At 37.8% G+C, this 24,009-nt stretch overlaps 1 protein-coding gene across 1 annotated transcript in view; it reads right to left on the bottom strand.

Annotated features, from left to right (window-relative positions):
• Positions 1-19,499: 19,499 nt before the first annotated feature.
• Mmrn1 (multimerin 1) overlaps positions 19,500-24,009 on the bottom strand; it is a 43,726-nt gene continuing 39,216 nt past the window's right edge. The window contains exons 7-8 of the mRNA XM_041637516.1: positions 21,603-21,755; positions 19,500-20,687 (exon numbers count right to left, since the gene is read on the bottom strand). Coding sequence (XP_041493450.1) covers positions 20,266-20,687; positions 21,603-21,755 — 575 coding nt within the window. The 3' untranslated portion in view covers positions 19,500-20,265. The remainder of the gene's footprint in view (positions 20,688-21,602; positions 21,756-24,009) is intronic.

Below are 24,009 nucleotides of genomic sequence, written 5' to 3'. Positions count from 1 at the left end.
TTCCAGGACAGGCTCCAATGCCACAGAGAAACCCTGTCTCGAAAAACCAAAAAAAAAAAAAAAAAAAAAAAAAAAAAAAAAAAAAAAAAATTTCTACATAATTTGGAGAAAGAAGGATTAACTTGAGAAGAAATGGTGAAATGGTGAGCCATGTGATCTGGGCAAAGGTTGCTAGGAGTAGACTGCAGGGATATGAGGCTAGGGGTGGTAAGGGTTATTTCATTTCCCAGGGGTGCTTTATATGGCTCCAGCACAGCAGCAACTCCCAGTTATCAGTGAGAAGAATTGCCCCCCCCCCCCCCCCCGGGGTACAAGAGAGGCAACATTCTCACCGGATTCTTCCCAGCTTGCTGCAGGTGAGAAAGCACAGTTCTGATGGCTCTTTCTATGCCTGTTCTTTTCATGCACTCTCAGCTCAGAAGGATCCATCTGCCATGTCAGCACATGTTGGGTGGCATCTCCTGATTCCCCATTTCCTATATAAGATACATCTTTAAAACACAAGTGTATTGGAGGGAGGCTGCTTGTTTGTTCCCTGCTGCTCAGCCCCAAATATTCACTCAAAAACTATATTATTTAATTCACTGCTTGGCTCATTAGCTCTGGTTTCTTATTAGCTAACTCTTACATATTAATTTAATCCATCTCCATTAATCTGTACATCACCACGAGGTCATGGCCTGCCAGCAAAGTTTCAGCGTGTCTGTCTCTGGCAGAGGATCCATGGCTTCTCTCTGACTCTGCCCTTCCTTTTCCCAGCATTCACTTCAGTTTTCCCCGCTTAGCTTTTTCTGCTCTGCTATGGGCTCAAAGCAGTCCTTTATTAACCAATGGTGTTCACAGCATACCGAGAGAAATCCCACATCACAAGTGCATCCGTGTCATTATTTCTTTTTTTGGTATAGTCAAATGGCATTTCTCTATCGCTACTTAAAAAAACTATTAACTTTCATAATATATAAAATGTAGCTCTTTAGGGCCAAAAGTAATACAAGTTGAAACAGAGGACCAGGTTGATGGGCCCCTTTGTATACTAGATTAAGACCAGGTATATTTAAACACTTGTATCATAAATTCATTTAAAATTATTATTTTATTTGTTTATTTTTTGAAATCAAAATATAGTTGCATAATTTCCCTTGCTCTTCTTTCTCCCTCTTTCTTCACTCATATTCATCCCTCTTAAGTCCTCCCAAATTCATGGCTTCTGTAGTACTATTAATAAAAACCTGGAGACAGAAATTGGGGTTCAACCTGAAGGTCAGAAAAGTAGAACAGCTAGTCACTGACTCTTACCTTTACCTCAGTCCGAAATGGCGATCCTGCCTCCAGGAATCTCAGAATGAGACTGTGTGAGAGAGCTGTCTCCTCCTGTCTTATATTCCTCTCTAGTGCTGGAATTAAAAGTGTGCACTACTATGGCAAACTAGTGTGCCTACTGGGATTAAAGGCATATGTCACGACTGCCTAGTCTGTAAGGCTGACCAGTGCAGCTGTTTTACTCTCTTGAACTTCAGGCAAGCTTTATTTATTAAAATACAAATGAAATATCACTGCAGGTTCCATTATTATTATTATTAAAACACATACTACATAATACATGCATAAGCATAAATACAACTGCTCAGTTTATATTGTGTTGGTTTCAAGGTGTATTTCAATATTTCAATATTGTATTTGCTTTCAAGGTGGACAACTTGATATTGGATAATCAATTAGGTGCCTCATCCCTGGGGAATACTATTTCTCCTGATCTCAGGACAACTTAGTTGTCCTAGTTCTTTGTCTAAGGGTGGGTTACCATGAGATTTCCCCCTTCCATGTTAGAATATCTATTGGTGGGCTTTTGTTTGTTTGTTTGTTTCTGTTGTTGTTCAGGTCTTGTTTCAGTAGCCATATTGTTAAAAGTATTGTAAGAGAAATTTAGTTGTAATTTCTTGGAGACATAATTTCATATCAGTTTTCCTGGTCCTCTGGCTCTTACACTCTATGTTCTAGGATGTTTCCTGAGGCTTAGATTTAAGAGCTATGGTAGTAGATGTTTCAAGTGGGGTTTTGCACCCCATGATAGTTGTTAATTGTGATGGTCTTCATCTGTTACAAAGAAATATATTTTGATGAAGCCATCAATTATCTTTGAAGGTATTTAGAATGTAATTAGGAATTGCCATTATTATTTATTATTATCATTATTCACACAGGGTCTTCCTGAATAGCACTGGATGAATTAGAACTCACTATGTAGACTAGGCTCACCTTGAACTCACAGAGATATTCCTACTCTGTCTCCTGACCACTCAAATTAAAGTGAGAATCACCATACTTCTCCATGTAGTAGTTAGGAAATGGAAGTAGAAGTTTCTCCTCTAAGATACATGACTTTACTAGCCCTGGGTCATTGTCTAGGTTTTCAGTACTAAGAATGATTTCTTTCCTGTTGAGCACAGCTTAAGACCAATTAGAGAGCTGTTAGTTAGAGCCAAGTTATGAGTGTCATTTTGCACTTGTAGGGATATCTTCGTTATCTTATCGTTGTGTTTTATAGGCATTACAACTGGTTAGGATTATTGATTGATTCCCTCCCTTAGAATCCTGCACAGCATCTTTTGGTTCTATGAAAATTCGTCATCAGGGAGGAGGCTTTCAGACCAGATCCAGTTCAAATCCTTCGACTCCTGTGTCTGAAGTGCACGTTGTCTTCAAAATCAGGCAATTGACTTCAATTTTTGTGAGTCCAAGGGCAGCAGCAATAGGCTACATAGTTCTGCCAGTCTTTTGGACCCCCCTTGACCAACAACAAGCAAGAGGGTTTCATATACCAGGTACTTGTGGTTTTGTTAGATAATCGATGGTCCTGGTTGGTGGGTGGCATTATCAGTCCAAGTTGCATAACTTTAATATATGTATACACACAGGCTTACATGTATTATATGTAGTTTTAGGTAAATAAAACATAATTCCTTATGGCTTTTTAAACATCCTTAGTATTGTTTTTCTCATTCTTCCCTTTTCTTCTATACTGAGCTCCTATCTTCCCCAATTAATGTATGCACACCGTTTTCTCCCATTTTTTTCTTATTCACCCATTCTTCTGCCCCGTCTTGGTGGTGTACCTCCTCTCCTGAAATAGTCTAGCTTCTCCTCTAAGCCACATGAATTCAATTAGCCTCTCATCCTTCACTCTTCCATTAACATCTTTTGCTCTCCTCACAGGTTGCCTTTTATAATTTTTATGAAACAGCAGTTCATAGATTTACACCCTCCCCTAGTGTGGTGTGCGTGTGTGTGTGTGTGTGTGTGTGTGTGTGTGTGTATGACAGAGATTGACATCAGATGTTTTCTTGTATTGTTCTCTGTATTATTTTTTCAGCCAGTATATCTAACTGAACTCTGAGTTTATCTGTTGTCTATACTTGTTGTCTAGTAAGTTCTGAAATTACACCTGCTGTGGGAGAATGTTCTTATACCCTGTAAAGTTTTGTGATTTATATTGTTTTAACAAATGCTGATTGGCCAATAGCTAAACAGGAAGTATAGGCAGGGAAATGAGAACCAAAGAATTCTGGGAAAAGGAAAGGTTCAGTCTGCACTCATCACCTGGGCACAGAGTAAGCAAGATGAGAATGCCTTGCTGATAAAATGTACCAAGCCCCATGGCTAACACAGACAAGAATTATGGGTTAATGTATGATATAAGAGTTAGTTATTAAGAAAGCCTGAGCTAATAGGTGAACCAGTTTATAATTAATGTAGGCCTCTGTGTATTTCTATAAGACTGAATGGTTGTGGAACCAGGTGGGATAGAAACCTCTGTCAACATACACCTGTCTCCACACTTACAGCCCCAGCATTAGAGTAACATGTACTTACTATCATTTGGGCTTTTATGTGAGTTTCTGCATGCTGGAAATATGAATTCAGGTCCTCTGTAAGAAACATTTTATCTAATGAGTAATCTTCCCAGTTCCAAAGCATTTATGCATTTAGTATATATCTCAGCTACTTCTTTCTTTTGAATTCTTGAGTTTGGTCTTTTGGTGTTGGAAGTTGTGATCATATTTTATTGTTTTTCTTTTTCTTGTGGATGCTTGAATGTACTATTTAATCAACCTTGATTATTCCTGGTACTTGTTCTTTTGCTTGAGAAATTTAACTGGAGATTCTTTTCACTCATATTTAATCCACTGTGTTTTTATTTCCAACATTTTCGTTAGTTGATTTTTTTAAAAAAATCTTCATTTTCTTATTTTTCTTCACTTTTCTGACTTTTTAAAATACATGTTTCTAATATTCCCACCCTTTTCTTTTATGCTGTTGATATCCCAGGTCCTGGACTCAATTTACTTATTGGTTTGTACTCTGTTACAATCATTGATTGGTTCCCTAATCTCTTTGGAATTCCCTTGCATGTAACTTCTGTTATCATCCTTCACTATGGCTGCTGAAGATTTGTGATATTTGAGAGGAAACCTGTTTGTATTCTTCTTCATGATTGTTTCTGGCTTGTGGTTTGCACATGTGCTGATTTGGCTCTTTCGTTAGTCTCATTTGGGGAATCTTCTTACTTCATGGGATAATTGTAAGGGCCCATCCTCACAGAGGAGAAAACAAGCTTTTAGGGTTTGTCTTTCTTGAAGTTGGCTGGAAGCACAAAGCAATGACAGCCACTCTCAAAGCTGAGGCCTCCTTATCAGCCATCACTGTGGTGACAAGGTCGCCATTTTCTGCTTGAGTTCAGTATCAGACCTCCATGCTTCCCTTGTACTTTCAAAGGCTATTGCTTATCAATTCTGTAAATAATCATATAAATAAGGTTTTTTTATTACAGAGGTCATTGGCTCAATACAGTGATTCCTTTTCATTTATAGAATGCCTTAACTGGTGTAAATATGCTCTAGACTCATTTTATGCCTCAGTTGCTAAGACAGTTATGAAGAAGACCTGAAACCCCATCTCAAATGATTCTTGCATAGCATTTCCTGCTAAACTGAACTGTTTGAGGTTAAGATTGGCACTCTCCAAGTCAAGAGACTGACACCCCCTGCAATTACTAATAGTAAGCCTGGGAGTGTCCCCCTTCATGGTATTTGAATGGGTTAATTACTGTTAGAAGTAAGCTTGGGAGCATCTGCCTTCATGGTGTTTGATGGGTTCAGTTTAGCATTTCCTGCCGACTGTGATGAATAAAGAGCTATTAACAAAGAGCAGCAAAGTCACCCATGTCATTTTCATTGTGTCTTTCAAAAATAAACTAATTTGGCAATAACAGAAATAATTTTACCTCAAAATTAGGAATGTGATTCAAAATTGAATAAACTTTTCATCATTTAATAATCCTTATAAATTAGATAGAAAAATAGTCCTTATAAAGAAAATAGGAAAAGTGCTATATACTACCTCATATTCTCTTTCCATTTCTTCTGTTAATAAAATTAGATCACTTGCCTTTGTTTAAGTTTTTAATGCAATTAGTAATTGTTTTCAATCAGAGAAAATAACGTTGTAATAATTAAAATGGTGGGTGATCCTTAGGTTTGTATTAAATATTCATTTGTTTATTTATTTGGTTTTGTTATTTGTTCAGATAGACTCCGGCTTTGAGGCACTGGCTGGCCTTTATCTCCTTACTATCTTATCTGTCTGTCCTAGATGCCAGGGTTCCAGCAGGCACCATAAAGTCTGATTCCCAGTCTAATGGAAATTTTGTAGTATCTGAGAGTAACAAGAGTTTCTGGAATCGTTAAAGTTTGGGAAATATGGTGCAGTAGACAGTTTCAGGGTTTTGTTTGTTTAGTTTTTGTTTTTTGAGACTAATTTTGTCAGCATAGTACTGGCTATCCTGGAGCAGTAGACAAGGCTGTCCTTGAACTCAGAGATGCCCTTGTATCTGCCTTCAGACTTCTTGGGTTAAAGTTATGTTCTACCACACCTAGAGATAATTTCACTGTTATTCTCTTTCAACTAACTGATATTTTTGGCATTATCAAATTAGTTTACTAATGTGAAAAAACAACATGAGAACTTTTTTTTACTTGCTTAGTTTGAAGGAGGCAGGAATGTTGTCCTCCCTCTAAAGATAGTTATGCATCAATGCTTTCCTGGCCTTTCCCAGAATTTATTGCCACTGACAGTTTAGGATCTAGACTAGCTTAGCATAACAAAATGGAATTTGGTGAGTAATTTACAAACTGATTCCTTTTTTGTTCTGAATGTGCACTAGTTTTACATACTATAACTCCTTATGATTGATTGAGTAGGCCAAATGAACCAAGGATTTCATTATTGCTACTTTATTTCAAAGATACACAGAAATGCTGCCTGAAGTTCCTTCTTTCTAAGGGAGAATAGGCATGAAGGAAAAGATAAAGGCTGAGAGGAGGGTGCAGATGAAGACTGTGCTTTCATTTCCTGGCTGCCAGAACTGGATAATCACACAGAAACTGTACTAATGACAACACTGTTTGGTCAATGGATCAGACGTATTCCTAACTAGCTCTTACTTCTTAAATTAATCTATTTCTATTATTTTATATTTTACCTCAAGGCTTGTGGTTTATTACCTTACATCTTGGTTCTTGGATGGCTATATGACATCTGCCTGATTCTGCCTTCTTCCTCCCTGTATTCAGTTTAATTTTCCTACCTATCTGTATTCTGCTCTGCCATAAGACAAAGCAATTTCTTTATTAATCAATCATAATCAAATATATTCACATCATACAGAGGTGAATACCACATCAGGAGTGATCGAAGGACATTATTTTCTAGTGTGTTGTTCATTCAAAAAGGAACATGAGTTGAGTGGTTAGGGTTAGCTTAGGGACTAGAGATAAAATAAGGGAAATGGGCCAGAAGTGGTGGTACAAGCCTTTACTTCCAGAACATAGGAGGCAGAGGGAGGAAGAGCTCTGTGAATTCAAGGCCAAAGTGGTCTACAGAGAGTGCCTGAAAGTCACTCCTTAATAATACATCAAGTTTAATTTTTTCTAAAATTTTGTTGCAATTAACTATGGATGAATAGTATGTCATGAAAAAATGTTAATATTATAATTTTTCTTAAAATTAAATAATTTTATATTTTTAATATTTAACATCTGTAAATAAAATCTGTAATACTTAGAATCTATAGATATAAACTATATGATAGAATTTATGTTTATACTTACAAACCTAAATAGAATGCTACATTTATTTGATTAATATGAAAAAGATAAGTGGAATTGTAAATTTTAGAACAATTTTTTGTCACGTGGCTCATGGATTTACAAATAATTTGTATCATTATTTAATTACTTTACCATTTAAAATATTTTTTCCTTCAAATAGTCTGTTTTAGTTGTCATTAAAGACACCTTTGAATTACAAATGTAGTTGAGAAATCCTATGTGCAAAACTGGTTTCAACTACATAGATTTTAAGTTTCAATGAATAAGTTGTAATATATTTGTATAAGAACATATACAGGATAAAAGATATGGGATCTTCTGTTATTTATTAATAACTTATCTTGCTTCCTCTCTTTATTATGATTAATTTATTGTTATCATTTTGAAATCATTAAGCTACACCCCAACTAAGTCACCCTCAACTTACTGACATTTTCACGTATTCTTCCCAACTACGTTGATTATCAGTGGAGAGTGGGTTTAATAGACTTGTTTTTTACACTGGCATTTCTTTAATTGACATATCTTCTTACAGTAGATAACTGTAAAATAACGAGCAAGGTCCAATGTGACCTCATGCTAGTATGACATGTAAGTGAAGTCAGCATACAGAGATCCTAAAAGTCAGCATACAGAGATCCGTGAGGATGGATGCCGTGGGACAACCTTTTACTATACTATGAAACTCTCATTGGTTAATAAAAGACAGAGGCCAGTGGCCAGAAGGAAGTTAGGCGGAAAAGCCAAATTGAGAATGATGGGAAGAAAGAGGGTGGAGTCAGAAAGCACCAATCAGCCACCCAGGAAACAAGATATGCTGGAGGACAGGTAAATCCATAAGCCACGTGACAATAAATAGATTAGTAGGTTGAGTTAATTTAAATGTAAGAGTTAGCTAGTGACAAGCCTGAGCTATTAGCCGAGTATTTATAACTCATATTTAGCCTTTGAGTCAGTTATTTGGGAACTGGTGGGTGGGAAAGAAATGCCCATCTACAGACAAAATGTAAAAGTCTGTGATTTACCTACACCCTAGGCTTATATGAGAAAAAGCTTCAGAAGCTTGGCAACATTACACAAATGAGAATTATTTTATTGTCTAAAAGTTTGTTTCACATTGTTTTACTCAAGAGATTATGAAGAAAATGCTTCCTATGACTGTCTTTACACTCACTTTAAGAGAGCAGTCAGCATCTTTGCCTCAAATAAAATTCCTGCTACTGTCTTTACATTCACTTCAAGTGAGCAGTCAGCATCTTTGCTTCAAATAAAATCTCTTCAGTGTTGGTGAAAAATTCTGTTAGATAATAAATTGGAATTTATAGTTCTAAGATGCCATGTCCAAAGACCCCGTCTCTCTCTCTCCTCTCTCTCTCTCTCTCTCTCTCTCTCTCTCTCTCTCTCTCTCTCTGTCACACACACACACACACACACACACACACACACACACACACACACACGTATATGTATATATGTGCATAAACATTCTGAGATTTCTTTTAAATATCTGTTGCCATCATCGCTAAGTGAAGAATTCCAGAAACATCAATAACGAATACATCAAAAGTACTGAAGATATGCCAAGCAAATGCTGTGTGCCTACTGATTAATTTAATCCTGCAAGGCTTTGAGTTAGATACATTTAATTATTATTCATTTTATAGGAGATGAGGCAGAGGCTGAGATTAAAAAAACAAACACAGGTCACGGAGCGGGTTATGGCAGAACCAGGGGTGGACTCTACAATCTTGTTTGTAACACTACAAGTTCTGCTTCAGACGAAAGGTTTAATTAATTTAGGAATTAGTTTAATTAATTTTTTTCCCGTTTGCTGGAGTGAGGGTGGAATTTTTATGTTAGGAGACAAGGTATTGCTTTGGAGCTCAGACAGTCTTGAGCTGTCAATCTTCCTGCCTGAGCTTGACTGCAGCGAGAGCATTCAAGTGTTAACGAGAAAGAGCAGAGAATGCTGTCAGTGAGACACCTGAACATTCAATTCTTCAGTCCAAGAAATGAATCAAGAAATTTTAATGAAGCATCTAACCATAGAACCAGTTATGGATATGAAATGGTTTCCTTATTGAAGCAGCTTGTGGTTGCTCTGGTGCTTGCATGTTCTATTGACCTTGTCATATTAACATTTGTGGTTAATATGTTACATACAGGATCTGTAGCTACAATAACACTGGTTCCAGAGGAAGCAGAAAAGCAGATCAAATGGGTTTTAACTGGTTTGGTTTCAGGTAGCTCTGGCTGTCCTAAACTCAGTATGTAGAGTTTAATCTTTTTTTTTTTAAATATTTATTTATTTATATATTATGTATACAATATTCTGTCTGTGCAGGCCAGAAGAGGGCACCAGACCCCATTACAGATGGTTAGGGTTTAATCTTTTATGTAAGAATTTCCCTTAATTTTTGGTAATGACACTTCTGTTTGTTTTTGTGATACTGGGAGTTGAATCCAGGGTCCTCACTTGTTGGTACCACTGAGCTACATACCCAGTCTAACAGCAATGTTTTAAGGCCTTCTTGTGGTTAAGCCTTTGAAAAAAATATTCCTGCAAAATTTGTATCATAAAAAAACAAAAAATTAATATAGAGCCCGAAGCTCAACACACATATTTTTTTTTTTTTTGCTGTGTCTCCTTGTTCAAATGCATTTAGTTTATATGCCAGGGTTGAGTCAGCCTTTGTTGCCCAAGATAAAAGACGCATCTCACTGGAGAGGTGTCCAGCATTACAGATTTACTTGAATTGGTAGGTGAACAGTGAATGTCAGGGGATTTCACAGGCATAGGGATTATTCTATAGACATTTAATAGCACTCTTACAGCTTTACAATCTAACCTATGCAATTCTTCTTGGAATTTACTGCTTAAAATAATTTTAGTTATGCTTTCTGTAATGCTCCTTGTTTGTACATATCTTAAACAGATCCATAAGGTACTTTATTCATGCCTTTATCTTTAAAGTCAAGTCCTCAGTTAAGAGGAACATGAAATAATTGTCTCTTCTATGTTGACCTTGTAAGCAGTGTGGGGTACACGCGCTTGTCTGTGAACCTCCTACCAAATAACAGAAAGGGTTGCAAATTGATTGACCACCGATGATGATACAGGGCTTTTTTTTTCTGTAGTAGATATGACCTATGTGTATATTAAATGATAGATTTTTGTTATAAGAAAAAGTAGAAAATAGGTGTTCAAAGACATTTTCTTGTTAAAATTTCAGTCATTTGTAAAGCATTGATTATTTAGAAAGCTCTATAAATTATCCTCCATTCAAAAGTCTGTGATTTTAATTGCAATAGGTTGTAAATTTGCAATAAAATAACAAGAAGGGAGGCGGTAACAGCTGTTCTGTCAGCACACTGATTTCCGCGCAGACTCTCTGCATTCATCATGCTTATCTTCATCAGACAAAATGTACTGATTTGTAGCTTCATGGGCTCTGGGCATTCAAAAGGCATCAGGCACAGGAAACAATGGGGTGGGCTTTTAAAATAGGTTTTTAACAATGGAATTTACCGGTTTCTGTGTCTTGATTATAACTTTATTATTTCAAATTACATTTTTTTAGAATGTGAAAGTGACTATTACTATGTACTGTACCTGTAGGTTTTCTTTCTTTTCCCCTTTAAAAAATTTTATCATCCATGTATTTTTACGCATGACCTCACCTCAGTAAAATCAAATATCATCTTTGTTGGGTTGGTTTTCATTTTAAAACCACATCCGGACAGAATGCTGCTACTATTTTTTGAATGTGCTGTAACAGAACCCTCACTTTCATAAACAGAACACAATTAAAACATTTTATATTATATATAATAAAGACTAATTTTACAGCTATTATAGTAGCTTCATCATATGTTTTGGATTATTATTGGGCATTAACAAATATGCATTAGAAATACACAATATTGGGCATTAAAAAACACGAATGAAAAATAAGAGGGGGAAGGGAATGGCAGAATTATATAATCTATAAGTTTTCTACAGGAAGGCTTGTAAAAACATGTGTGAGGGGGGAACAGTCGGGGAGAGAAAGGATGCAGGGAGGTCAGAAACTGAAGTACAAGATCAAGATGACAATGATGGGGAAGGAAGACAGAAGGGAGGGCAGAGATGCAGACGGAAGAAAGGAGGAGAAGGACTAAAAGTAGAGAGCAGAAGGAAGATGAAGAAGGGAAAGAAGTGTGTGTGGTGGGGGAGGGGTATGAGAAACAGGACAGAGCTAGTGAAGTCCTAGACCTCCCCTTCTCAGGTAAGGCTGAGCTTGTGAGCATGCTGAAGCCCTGGGAGAGAAAGGAGGTTCCCTACGCTGCCCTTAGGCCGACTGTCACAGGAAGTCAGAGAAGAGACAAAATGTTCTTATCAGTGAGACCTGGAGATTGGAGACTGAAGCACTGACTGTCATAAAAAAAGCTGTCCAAATATAAGAGAGATCAGTATCTCTAAGTAACAACAACAACAACAACAACAACTATTTACATGGAAAGGAGTCTTTTTTCCCCCTCATTTTGAAACAGCTTGCTCACAGGGTCACCACCAGGCACTTTTCTCCATTGGTGGCAAGATGGCACACCTTACATTTCAAACTGTAAGGACACAGCTGCAGGAAGCAGCAATGGTTAGAAGGCAAAAACACAATCCAATATGTTTTCTTTGTAATATGCTTAAGTCTCTATTAACAAGGACAACAGAATAGCTAAAATGTAGACATCACATTCTCTCTGTAGATTAAGAATGATCAGGAGGCTTTGGGATTATGAGTTTAAATATGTTTCCATTAAAGTAAATAAAATGAAATTTCTGAGGAATTCTTTTCATAGTTTGATAAGCTTCTAAACATTTACTTACAAATTCCTAAAGTTTTATTCCTGACTTGTGATATTTATTCTTCACTCTCTTTGTCGGCAGGTTCTCTGTTTGTGGTTGGGATTTTGAAGGCTTTCCCCTATTCATCGATGCAGCTAGGACATCTGCAATGCTCTGTGGGCATGTTGGTCTGATTCTTCTTTACACCCAACTATGGAATAGCTTTTAAATGGCAGTGTTGCTCAGAAATATTTAACTTGTGTCTCTTAAATTCGGAAGGACAGATAGTTCATAGATGTCCACAGTGCCTTTAGTGAGCATTGGCATGTTGTTCATGATGTCTTCCTTTCTCAAGCTCATGTATTGCCTAACGTGTACCATACTGGAAGCAAACCGCCACAATTATACAGAAATGCAGCATTTGCCTTTATCTTGCTTTTCTCATTTTTCTTTCTTGTTGTTTGTTTTTGTTTGCTTGTGTTTTAGAGACAGGGTTTCTGTGTAGCCCTGGCTGACCTGGAAGTCGCTCTGTATACCAGGCTGGCCCCAAACTTGGAGATCCACCTGTCTCTGCCACTGCCTGCTAAGTGTTGGGATAAAAAGTGTATGTACAACCACAGCTCAGCTGAGTATTTTCCTCTTTTGCTGCTTCCTTTTTCTGTGTAGGTACAGCAGAGTTGTAAGTTTGCTCTTAGCACAGAGCACTGTGATAGGGAAAAGTCCAGCAATGGCACATTAATATTCTACCCATTTAAAGGAATTAGAATAGAGTTTATGAAACAGAATCATGATTTAAGCATTTAATAGCAAGAGTAAGAAAGGGCAATGAAAGTCACATTAAAAAGGCATGAAATCTCTGGAGGGTTTTTGAATTTCTTCTACAGAATAATTTCCATATGATTTAGCTGCCTCATCAGCAGGAATAAAGGGTTATAAACATTAGTTAAATAGCAAATCTACAGAGAAATAGAAACAGCAGATAGTTGGAAAATGGATAATATAGAAGCACTTTTTTTTTTGCTAACAGCAAAATTGTTCTGACAAGTTATGAAGGTGGTTCATGTCAATAGATCGAAGAAATTAGGACAAAAATGCACATTTTTTGACATATGTATATCAAATGCCTTTGTCTAAGTTTAATATCTTCTGCATAAATTATACATCTAGCTACATTAAATCACTTTAGAGATGACTAGATAGTAGAAATAAGTGTGTTTCCCTACATATGCTTTGGCAAATGTTTGTCATCCTCAATCTGCAGATTTCCTGCAGATGACAAAATAGGCAAGCAGTACAGTTAAGAGGCTGATTCTGATAATGGTGACAGGAGGAATAATTGAGAAGTAAAGTACAGAAACAGAAAAAGTTAAAAATTATTTTCCATTGCTGGTATTCCAGTCTGAATGAACTTCGTCAACAGCAGTGCCAGTAAGGGAAGTTGAACATTCCTGAGCAGGCACATTCTGCTGGGCTGGGTAGTGTGATACTTTCACCGTTGAGCGCGGTTGGTGTCAATTTTACCCTAAATCCCCGAAAGAAAACTTGAGTAGGGAATTGAATTAACACGTTGAAAACCGCACTAAACCCTAGATCATGCCATACGTCATTTTCAGTGTCATTTTGCGTGGGAGTTGCCTAGAATTGTGCTAATCTGAGTAACAAGGAGCTCTGTTCTACCCAGGGCATAGTATACACCAACAGCTCACAATTAAGGAGAAATGGGTGTTAGAACACCATTCATAACATCGCGGCACTGGGGACCTGATCCTATGGATGACATGCTTGTTTCCCTCAGAACTTTGAGTACTGAAACTTCATTCAAAAGAATGTGACTGGGTGGTAAAGTCTTCAGAGTGAAATTATCTTCAGAGGAGACCATACATATAGGGCCTCTATTACAGAACAGTAGCCTTAGGGTGAGACAGTGACAAGCATCTCACTATGTGAGGCTGGTCTGGACCGCATTATGCAATCCAGGCTGGCCTTAAACTTGGGATTTCCTGCCTCAGTCTCCCAAGTGCTGTCATTCCTAATGTGTATCACCAGACCTTATTGTGCTGAAGCTCTAGAAAGGGAAAGAGCAGGGTTCTCACTGCACACCTTCTCTATCCATGTAAGGACACCTGGAACAGATTTCTGTAAGCTAAAAAGCAGCTCTCAAAAGCCATCAAGGCTGCTGGTACCTTAGAGCCCCTGAGAACTGGAGAAAAATCTGCTCTTTAAACCACGAAGACAATAGTGTTTACGCAGGGCAGCTGGAACTAAGAGAATTGATATCGGGAAAATGTTTTATTAAAACCTGGGTTTTATGATCAGGCTCAGTGACACATGCCTATAATTCCTGTACATAGAAGGCTGTGGCAGGAAAAAACAAGCTTGAGGCAAGTCTAGAATATATTGAGACCCTGTCTCCGAAAATGAAACACAAAGCAAAGATTAAAAGAAAAACAAAACGATCACCACTACCACCAAAAAACAAAATGAAACAAAACACCTCCAAGCGGACACCAGAGCTTTCACAACCTATGAAGGGATTCATATGCAAATCATGAAATCTCCTGAATTTGGACTTTTTCCAGGGTTTTGTGTTCAATTGAGATGTCAGCCTAGCGATATGAATGCAAATTCACTGCTGTTGGATTGCAGCAGAGCTCATGAAGGAGCTGTGGTAAAGGCACTGGAGGACGGTGCTTAATAACCTTCCCAGGACGGCCGCTTCCTGTGTGGGAAGCCCAGGAGAGCCACTTGACTAACTGGCGCATGCTGGCAAGGCAGGCCTATATTTCACTTAAATGTGTCTCACGAGTACCTCGCGATAACAGATGGGAGGGAAGTGCTTTTGATTGATGAATTTTTTGCCCCATTTGAAATTGGCTTTGATGATGACAGGACACTACTCAGTATTTTTCTAGCATGAAGAAGGAGACACTAATAAAACTGTAGTTCTCAATGAAGGAGCTGTGTGGCTATCTCTAGACTCAGCTGGCAGTGCTTGATAAAGGTTGCAAGTTTCATTTGCATATGAAATTTAACACAGATTGGTTTTGTTTTTGGCTTTTTGGTTTTTTTGTTTTGTTTTGTTTTTTTGGGGGGGATAGGCTTTCTCTGTGTAGTCCAGGCTGTCTTGGAAACATCTCTGTAGCTTAGGCTAGCCTTGAACTCACAGAGTTATACCTGCCTCTGTTTCTCTGGTGCTGGGATTAAAGGCATGTGCTATTACCCCGGCTGAAATTTAACTAGATTAATAATAGTTAAATATTACACAAACTTGAGTGATAATTTGTTATATAGAAATAAAATGAAATAAGCTATGTAAATATTTAATATGCACATATCATAAAAAGACATTGAATATAATTGACATTTTTAAAACCATAAAGTATATATTACTTTATGTAATTTTACTGAATATATCTGCAAATTTCTTTTATATTTATATTTCTTTTGTGGGCAAATAAAACAACCTCAAGAAGATTAAATAGACAACCAAAAAGATCTGCTTGTCATATATGAATCATTTGTTAATGTCTAAAAAAAATTAGCTCATTCTTCTAAAATGAGAAGTTTTGTTTTTGGATCGGTAACATAGTGTAATTTTAGAATAAATTAAGGCACAATTTTTTTTTTACTATTTACTTGCTTAATTAATCAATAAGGTGTGTGTGTGTGTGTGTGTGTGTGTGTGTGTGTGTGTTTGGGGGTGTGTGTGTGCATGCCTGAGTGCTTGTAAATACACAGTGTGTATGCTAGAGCCCTCAGATGTCAGAAAAGGACATCAGATCCCCTAGGACTGGAGCCATAGGCAGTTGTGGGCTGTCATGTGGGTTTTGAGAACTGAATTAGGTCCTCCGTAACAGCAAAATGTGCTCTCTCATGATGTGGCATCTTTCCAGTCTTAACAAAGGGTTTTAAAATATGGAATATCAACCCCTGTACTACAGATTGGTCAAAGACACAGAAGAAAGAACAATACTGAATCAGATAAGCCGTCTGCTCTTCCAGAACTTGCATAAAGCAGGCTATGGCAAACACCTTCCTGACTCCAAGCTGTATCAGCTAAGAACATGTTTGTTCTGACTCACAGGATGTTTGCTATTAGATTATGTTTTAAAGGTTTTTAATATCTGTCATATTATCTATTAAGCATGGATGAGAGGATGGTGTCAGCAGTCAGGGGCTTGCTGGACACAGAAACATGAGAACAGTTTCTGTGACTGAATCTGCAGAGGGAGAAGAACAACGTCCACTGTCTCCATAGAAAAACTCAAGAAAAGGCCCTGTGATGGCTTTTTATACTATATGAGTAAATTGAACATGACAGAAAGACATTCCTAAGTTGCTTAAATTATACTCGCTAACTTTTAAAACACAACCCTGCAAAGTCAAGCAACTTAAGGTTGCTTTATTGCTTCTTAGCTATTGGTGACACTGTTGTCTAACCTTATATCCTACAAATATGTATACAAAGATTAATGTTCCTCGTTAAAATGCAAACACCAGAACCTCAGATAATGCTGCATGTCTGTCACTTAATTATAAAACTCATGGCTCAACCTGGCCTGAGATGACAAGTGCTGTTGAGGGGCTTCCTTCCTTGCTTTCTAACACAGAAGAACAGCATTGACACAGACACTGGAAATGGATGTGGAAAGAAAAATATATGTCTACCCTCTATTTGAAGAAACAAAGTAAACAGCAGTTTAACTATGGTAAATTTCTAGTCAGAGATTGCAGAAAGTATTCGCTTTTTGAATTTTCTTAAAAATCACTGATTTATCCACAATCAGAGAGAACTCAGTGAAGCCTCCAAGGTTCCACACCTAGCCCATGCTCTCCCCTGTATCCCGACCTGCTCTGAGTGTGTCTGTGAACTCCATGTGCATGAAGTTCACTTGCAGAATTGGCTAAAGGTCACAATCTGCTGTAACACTCTTTTGATGACATTCATAGATGCTGTAATGTGTCTGTCTTTGCATTAATTGGTATCTGTCCACTCTTTAGATACATAGAATTTTTTACTTGTCTGTTGGACATGTGGGTGATGCACTGCTTTGAACTATCACCAAGAAAGCTACTATGAACATTCATATGCATTCTTGGTATTAACATATGCTTTCAATTTTTGGTAAATATGAAAAATTTTTCAAGCATCTATTATATGAAAATGCTATTTTTATTTTGAACTTTGAACACATTTTAAAAGTTGTAAAATTTGATGAGGATATGTTGAGCAGTTTAATATTAGTATACTACAGATAGAAAGAAATATATAAAGGTCTGATGTGGGAATCCCGTCTGGATCCTGTGGATATCATTGGTTAATAAAGAAACTAGCTTGGCCTGATAGAGTAGAGCTTGGCAGGGAAAACTACACTGGGAGAAAGGAGATAGCGTTAGGGAGAAGCCATGGAGCTGCTGCCAAAGACAGACACATTGGAACCTTGCTGGTTAAAATATAAAATAGTGGAAATGGGTTAAATTAAGATGTAAAAGCTATCCAATAAGAAGCTAGAGCTGATGGGCCAAGTGGTTGCTGCGGAAGCTCCTTCCGATCATTCAGCCAATAGCCGTTGAGATACCAGCCCACTGGGGTGTGGTCTCTTTCTCTTTAAAAAGCAGTGGCAGCCCTCTGCTCTCCCTCTTGCTCCAGCAATTAGACTACTTTCCTGGCTGTTGTGTAGGATGGTGTTCTGTAAGTTTTTTTCCCTTCAAATAAATAACCCTTTGAATCCAAACTGGTGTGGGATTGTTTCGCGCTTTAAGTGGTGATTTAAATAATATGATTTCTGTGTGATTATTTTGGGAGTCTAGACAGCCAGGCAATGAACAAGCAGCCTCCTATCACAAAGGTCAACCAGTTAGCACTTAATGAAATTAAGAAATGTTTATTTTCTGTCCATATGTTCTTCCTTTGAGAGGTAAATCTCTCAGCCTCTGTGCATCTCTGTATTTCATGGGCAGAAAGAGGATGGGAATACATAATATGTATTTGATAGATTAATACATAATTAATGGCAATATAGTGGTCATTAAAATTGACTCCTGAGAGACGATGGCATTATAAAAATATTCTCATTGTTTTTATTACTACTCATGAGAATATATTCAGAAATCCTCTGACAAATATAAAGAGAAAATACCATCCTAAAAATATTATTCTAAAAATAATAGTAGTTAGCTTCATTGCTGCTGACATGATACCTTCCTACTTGTAGCATGCTGCTATAGTCAATGAGACCCTGTATAAAATTGTTTCTAAGACAAAGGCATATCATGCACACAAGAATTCATTGAATCATACAGATTAATATTTAGCCTTTTAGGAATAAGGGTAGATCTGTATGTTATACTTTTAGGTAGCTGGATAAGACATTCTGATCTCCTCCAAAGATTAGAAAATTGCAAATTTCTCCTCCTTTAAGATTTATTCCCAATAAGTCTATCAAACACCTTGTTAGGGGACCCTACAGGAAAGTGATTCAGGGAAGACACACCAAGAAAATAGGAGGCATAATTGTCTCTTTAAAGGGATAATATACATATATTTTTTAAAACGCCCTTCCCCGCTACAGTTCTTACTCCTTTCTCAGACATTGGGTGAAACTTTTAAAAAGAAACTAGACCTTCTTTACAGTAATTTTACCCTGCTTTCCTTATTCTCGCGGAGTAGACTTTTACCTTACCAATTGTAGTCCTGCCAGTTGCTGCTCACAGTGATAAGGACCATCCAGTTCTAAGATGATACCTTCAAACTCCACCAACATCACACAGAGGCTTATTGTGGAAATGATGAGCACCAGTCCTCTTGGAGATGCCCATACCTATGTTCCATGGCAGGCCCTCCTTAGTTCTGCCAAATCCCCCTCATCTCCTGCTCATCTTTGTTAAACCTGTATTAAAAGATCTTTAGTAAAATTTGCATCTCTGCCAGCTCTAGTCCTGATAGTTTCATTGTCAGAACTGAGAATCCTGGTTTGGCCTCACCGGGAGTCCCTAAACCTCTTTGGGAAGTCCTCCTGCTGCTGATGGTGACATGGAGGAATTGTGCCTCATTCACTTGTAACCTCAATGCCGACCTTCTATTTCTTGAATATTGGCCAAAGGTCTGGGAATCTTTCCCTTTCATTTCAGGTTTTCTCACTCTTTCTCTGAAAACCTCTTCTTTTTTACCAAGCATTTACATCTGGATCTCCATTGCTGAACATGATGACTTAACTCAAAAAGGCATGAAGGCCTGGGGAGATGGCCCAGTAGTTAGAGTTCAATGCGCAAGAGCGAGGACTCTCAGAACACCATACATACATGTACACATGTGCGTGTGTAAAGACACACACACACACACACACACATACACACACACACATTACAGATGAAAAATGGAAAAAGGTAGAAAAGCTCATGACCTTTTCCTTTCTTCTCTGTCTCACTCCTCCTGGAAGCTTCCCAAATGTACAGCTGCTACTTTTTGCCCAGACTTTAAAGAAATGGGACTCGAGCTTCCTTCAGTGTCCATCTTTATAAACCTTTATTATTAAGACTTAGAGTACACAAAAGGAAACCCCGAATTTCCCCACAACACTATAATAAAAGAATATGAATTAAAAGCATTGCACTTGTCTTCATATAGATGTTATGTGACAGAGGCAGAGAAGTAATACACATATCCATAGAATTAAGTATAAAAGTATCCAAATAGGAGTCAGTTATTTCTCCATTTTCCAATTTTGAAAAGAGAATATTTAAGCATATTTTATATTTATATTCTACTTTTCTTAGTTTTTAGCACAAATATAAATGTTAGTATATAAAAATGATCAACTCAAAAGTAAAGCAGAAATAGAAGTTGAAAAATGGCGATTTTTTTTTTTGCCTTTGAATTATATTTGAGTTTGTTATTCTAGGAAATTCTTGTTCTATAGTTACACAGACAGAATAAATCAGAATTTAAGTTTCCTTGGCAAGTCTTGCTGCAACTGACAATAGATGTGGCCGACATTTTATTTTACATTAGAGATACCACAGTGAAGGAGCATAGGTAGGCATGTGTACAGTAGCGTACACATTGGGTTTCTGTGCAGTGTCTGCGTTTCCTTAGGGGAAATAATCCTTTCTTGCACAGGCTAACCAAATCATTTTATGCCATATCCATTTAGACTCTTAGAAGACATTTCTCATTTCATGCAGAAATGCCACAACAGAGCACATGCGTGTGCAAGGGTAGATAAAAGGAGAGAGAGCTAGCTCTGCAGTGGAGTGCCATCTGTCCCTCAGACAACCTTAGGTGCGGTATAACAAGAAACCACTAAATGTGGTCACAGGTGGGTATTTGATTGGAATTGCTCCTTTTACTAGACGCATCCACACTTCTTGCCCATAGTTTAATTCAAATAAGGCATCCCCAGTCAAAACTCTATCACAGTGTATTTCATTGTCGGGGTTTTCAGACTCAAATCTAAGCTTGTCTACTCCATCAACCACCAAAAACCCTGAGATATGAGCACTGAATGACTCTATAGTGTATTTGAATATGTACACTCCAAGGTATGGAATTCTGAACTTGCCAGTCCTTGGGTTATATGAAGCCCCATAATTGACACTTAGATCATTGAACAGGATAGGACCGGGAGTTGTCATTCCGTGAGTGTGAGATACGAAAAACGCCACCATCGGAGCGTATCTGTAAGATCCCTTGGAAAAATCTGTTCAAGGAAAAAACAAGGCAAGAGTTATTTTTCAGGTTTTTATCTTGTTTTTATTCCTATAGTTCTCAATTTATCTCAGTTGCACAGTCTTTAGCACAAGCACCAAGGTCTCTTTCAAGCTGAACAATGCCCATGCGTCTGTATGCCTGCCTCCACTGTGGGATAAAGAACCGGGAAACACTCAGTCTCCTGGAACCCGTTTCTCCGTTCAGATCAGGGTTGATTGTCACACCCCTCACGTCTCTTGTACAAATGCCTGCAAGGTCATCTGTATACTGCTTTATGGTCCCTAAAGATGGTGCAATTCAAAGCCCGATCATTAGAGGAGGCCAGAATGCCCTGCAGGATGGGGAGACAGTTTCCACATCCCTTTCTAGAGGCTGAAACTGAAGTGAACCGAAGCCTTGCTCATCAAGAAGAAGCAGGCAACAGCAAGTTTCTGTGTAATTAATTCCACATACATGTAGGAAAAATTAAAAATGGGCTAAAATGTACTTTTGAACACAGGAAACAGATAAAGCCTGACTTGAAATATTCTGTGGCCACCAAAGATAATGTATTTTAAATGTTACACACATTTTCTATTACAAAAGTCAAGAGTTTGATATTATTATTCTTATTGTATATATGTACATTTGTACAGGCCATCGGTTGACTTTCAGGAGTTAATTCTCCCCTTTCCCTGTGTGATCTGAGCATCAAATTCATGTGTCTGCTGCCTGCCAGTACCCTGTCCGGCTGAGTAGCCTCGGGGCCAGGAGTGCTGTGCTCTCAGATGTGAAACTAACACCAATCTACAGGAGTGAAGAAAACAGGAAAAACAGGCTAAGGAGGCACAAATGGTCTTTCACAACTATTTCCTGCCTGGGTTTGTATGTGACACTGCGAAGCATAACAAGGTGAAGCTTGTACCTGGTGCTAAGGCGTTTTCTTCCGCTGTCTTCACAGTGCAGGTGTCCCCCGTGAAAGGGTGCCGGCAAGCACAGATGAAGCTGGCCGGCCCACTGATGCACGTGCCGCCATTCTGGCACGGGAAGCTGCTGCAGCTGGAACGTTCATGCGCTCCTGGAAGGGAATCATAGTAAAAAAAAAAGTGATAATCTATTTCCATCTCCAGCAAGAGTTGTGCAGTAGGATAGTTGAAATGCTGAATTTGAAATAAGAAAAATGTGTCTTTAGCCTGAAGGCACTCACCAGTGTGGGTATGGGACTTTAAGCAGATAGCTCATTTCTGGCACTCATCAGGGTGGACATGGGACTTCCTGCAAAACCCTTATATCTGACCCCATTGTGTGATGTAAAGATAATTCTGTGACCAATTGTATTTGAGTGTCTTAAACTTTTGATCAACTTTGGAACAGAATATAACTATCCAAATACAGAACTTTTTATATTTGAACTGGAAAATGACAAGGTTAAGGTTTCAAATCAATAGAGATGAAAGACACTTTATTTATATTAAGGATATATTATTATTTAAAACTTTTATGCGTTCATATGCACACATGAATAAATTTATGTGTGCCATGTGTGTACAGATTCCTGCTCATGCCAGCGGAGGGACTTAGATTCCCTGGAAATGGAGTTAGAGGCAGTTGTGAGCTGCCCGGCATGGGTCCTGGGAATAGAAACAGTGTTCTCTGTAGGACTGGAACGCACTCTTGGAGTCTGAACCATCATCCTTCTAGCTCTACCCTTTTTAACACTAAAGGGGAAAAAAAGGCCTTTTCTATTTGATCATCTGAAAATAAACTCTTACTTTGAAAGTTAAAATTTTGGTAAGTGACAAATTAAGAGAAAAATCTTAACACACAAATTTAAAGACTTGTATTTATCACTCATGAAAGCCTCTGATGATCAGACACAAGATCATTTTCACTTAAAAAATGGAAAATGGCTAATAGAGATGAGCTGACAATTCACTGAACCCTGACAACAGTCTGTAGGTTTTTAAACACCTTTGACACTACTATGGATCACATGACTTACTATTATTAAGCAATAGTAAATTTAGCCATAATTAAATCATGTTTATATCAGGTAGAAGCAGTTTAAAAATTCAAATACAAGGATCTGACAAAAAGGTCAAATGTTGATTGACAGCTAAATGGCCAGACCCCTTGACTGGAAAATTTGGCCATACTCACATGAAAGGGCTCATTCACTTAGGTCCATACTTCTGGTCTGTGTACACAAAGGTCACTGCTAATAGGGCTTTTTTTTTTTTTTTTTTTTTTTGGTTTTTCGAGACAGGGTTTCTCTGTGGTTTTGGAGCCTGTCCTGGAACTAGCTCTTGTAGACCAGGCTGGTCTCGAACTCACAGAGATCCGCCTGCCTCTGCCTCCCGAGTGCTGGGATTAAAGGCGTGCACCACCACCGCCCGGCGTAATAGGGCTTTTGTAATATTATTTTGATTTATTTTAATTTTATCTCAAAAATTAAAATTCCTTTTGATAGCTAGTGATTCAACTTCTCAATAAATCAGAGCATATTGCTACAAAGAGAGAAAGAAAGAAGAGCAACTAAAGAACTCTTCATTGACTGTTGGGGAGCTTACAGTTCATGCAGTACACACAAAAGAATTTTTCTAGAGCTTCAAGTTACAATAACAGGTATAATCATAATGCAAAATAATGTAAATTCAGCAAAAATGCTGGAAGAATCGTTCTTTACTTGCCACAGTTTTGTTATGGCACCACCTTGTGGCAGTAATCTAAATTTAAAATTCACTCATTTCAAATTTTGTGACTGTAGATCACTTAAATTTTGTAATTCCCCATGCCCCCAGCATACCCCTGCTATGACTTCATATATAATGACTGGATTGTATATGTGAAGGAAATTACATTTGTTTGAATCTGGCTTATTTATCTCACCATGGTGACTTCCAGCTTCATTTAGTTTTCTACATGCGACATATTTTTAATATTTTTACAAGCGAATAAGCTTCTATTGTATGTTCATAAAACATCTTTCTTGTGTTTGTGTGTGTGTTCAGGGGTGCTATTAAGTGCATATGTATAATGTGGAGCTCAGAGATTGGTGTGGCATGTCTTGACCACTTTCCACCTGATTTTTTGACATGGCCTTTCATTAAACCCATATCTCATTGATTTGGCTACTTAGGCTGGACAATGAGTGCCACAGTCTTCCTGTCTCTGCTTCTCCAGTTCTGGGATTACAAACACAAGCTATTTACATGAGTCCTGGGGATCCAAACTTAAGTCCTCATGGTTTGTATGGCAGACACATTATTTACTGAGCCACATCCCTGACAGACAATATATTTATTTATCTATTAATCTTTGATGAGCAGGTA

This window comes from Microtus oregoni, unplaced genomic scaffold, assembly GCF_018167655.1.
Source record: "Microtus oregoni isolate MIOR12 unplaced genomic scaffold, Mior012 000002F_ref0000024, whole genome shotgun sequence".
NCBI lineage: Eukaryota > Metazoa > Chordata > Mammalia > Rodentia > Cricetidae > Microtus > Microtus oregoni.
The sequence above is the reverse complement of the archived record's forward strand: the minus strand, read 5'-3'. Positions and strand labels throughout refer to the sequence as shown.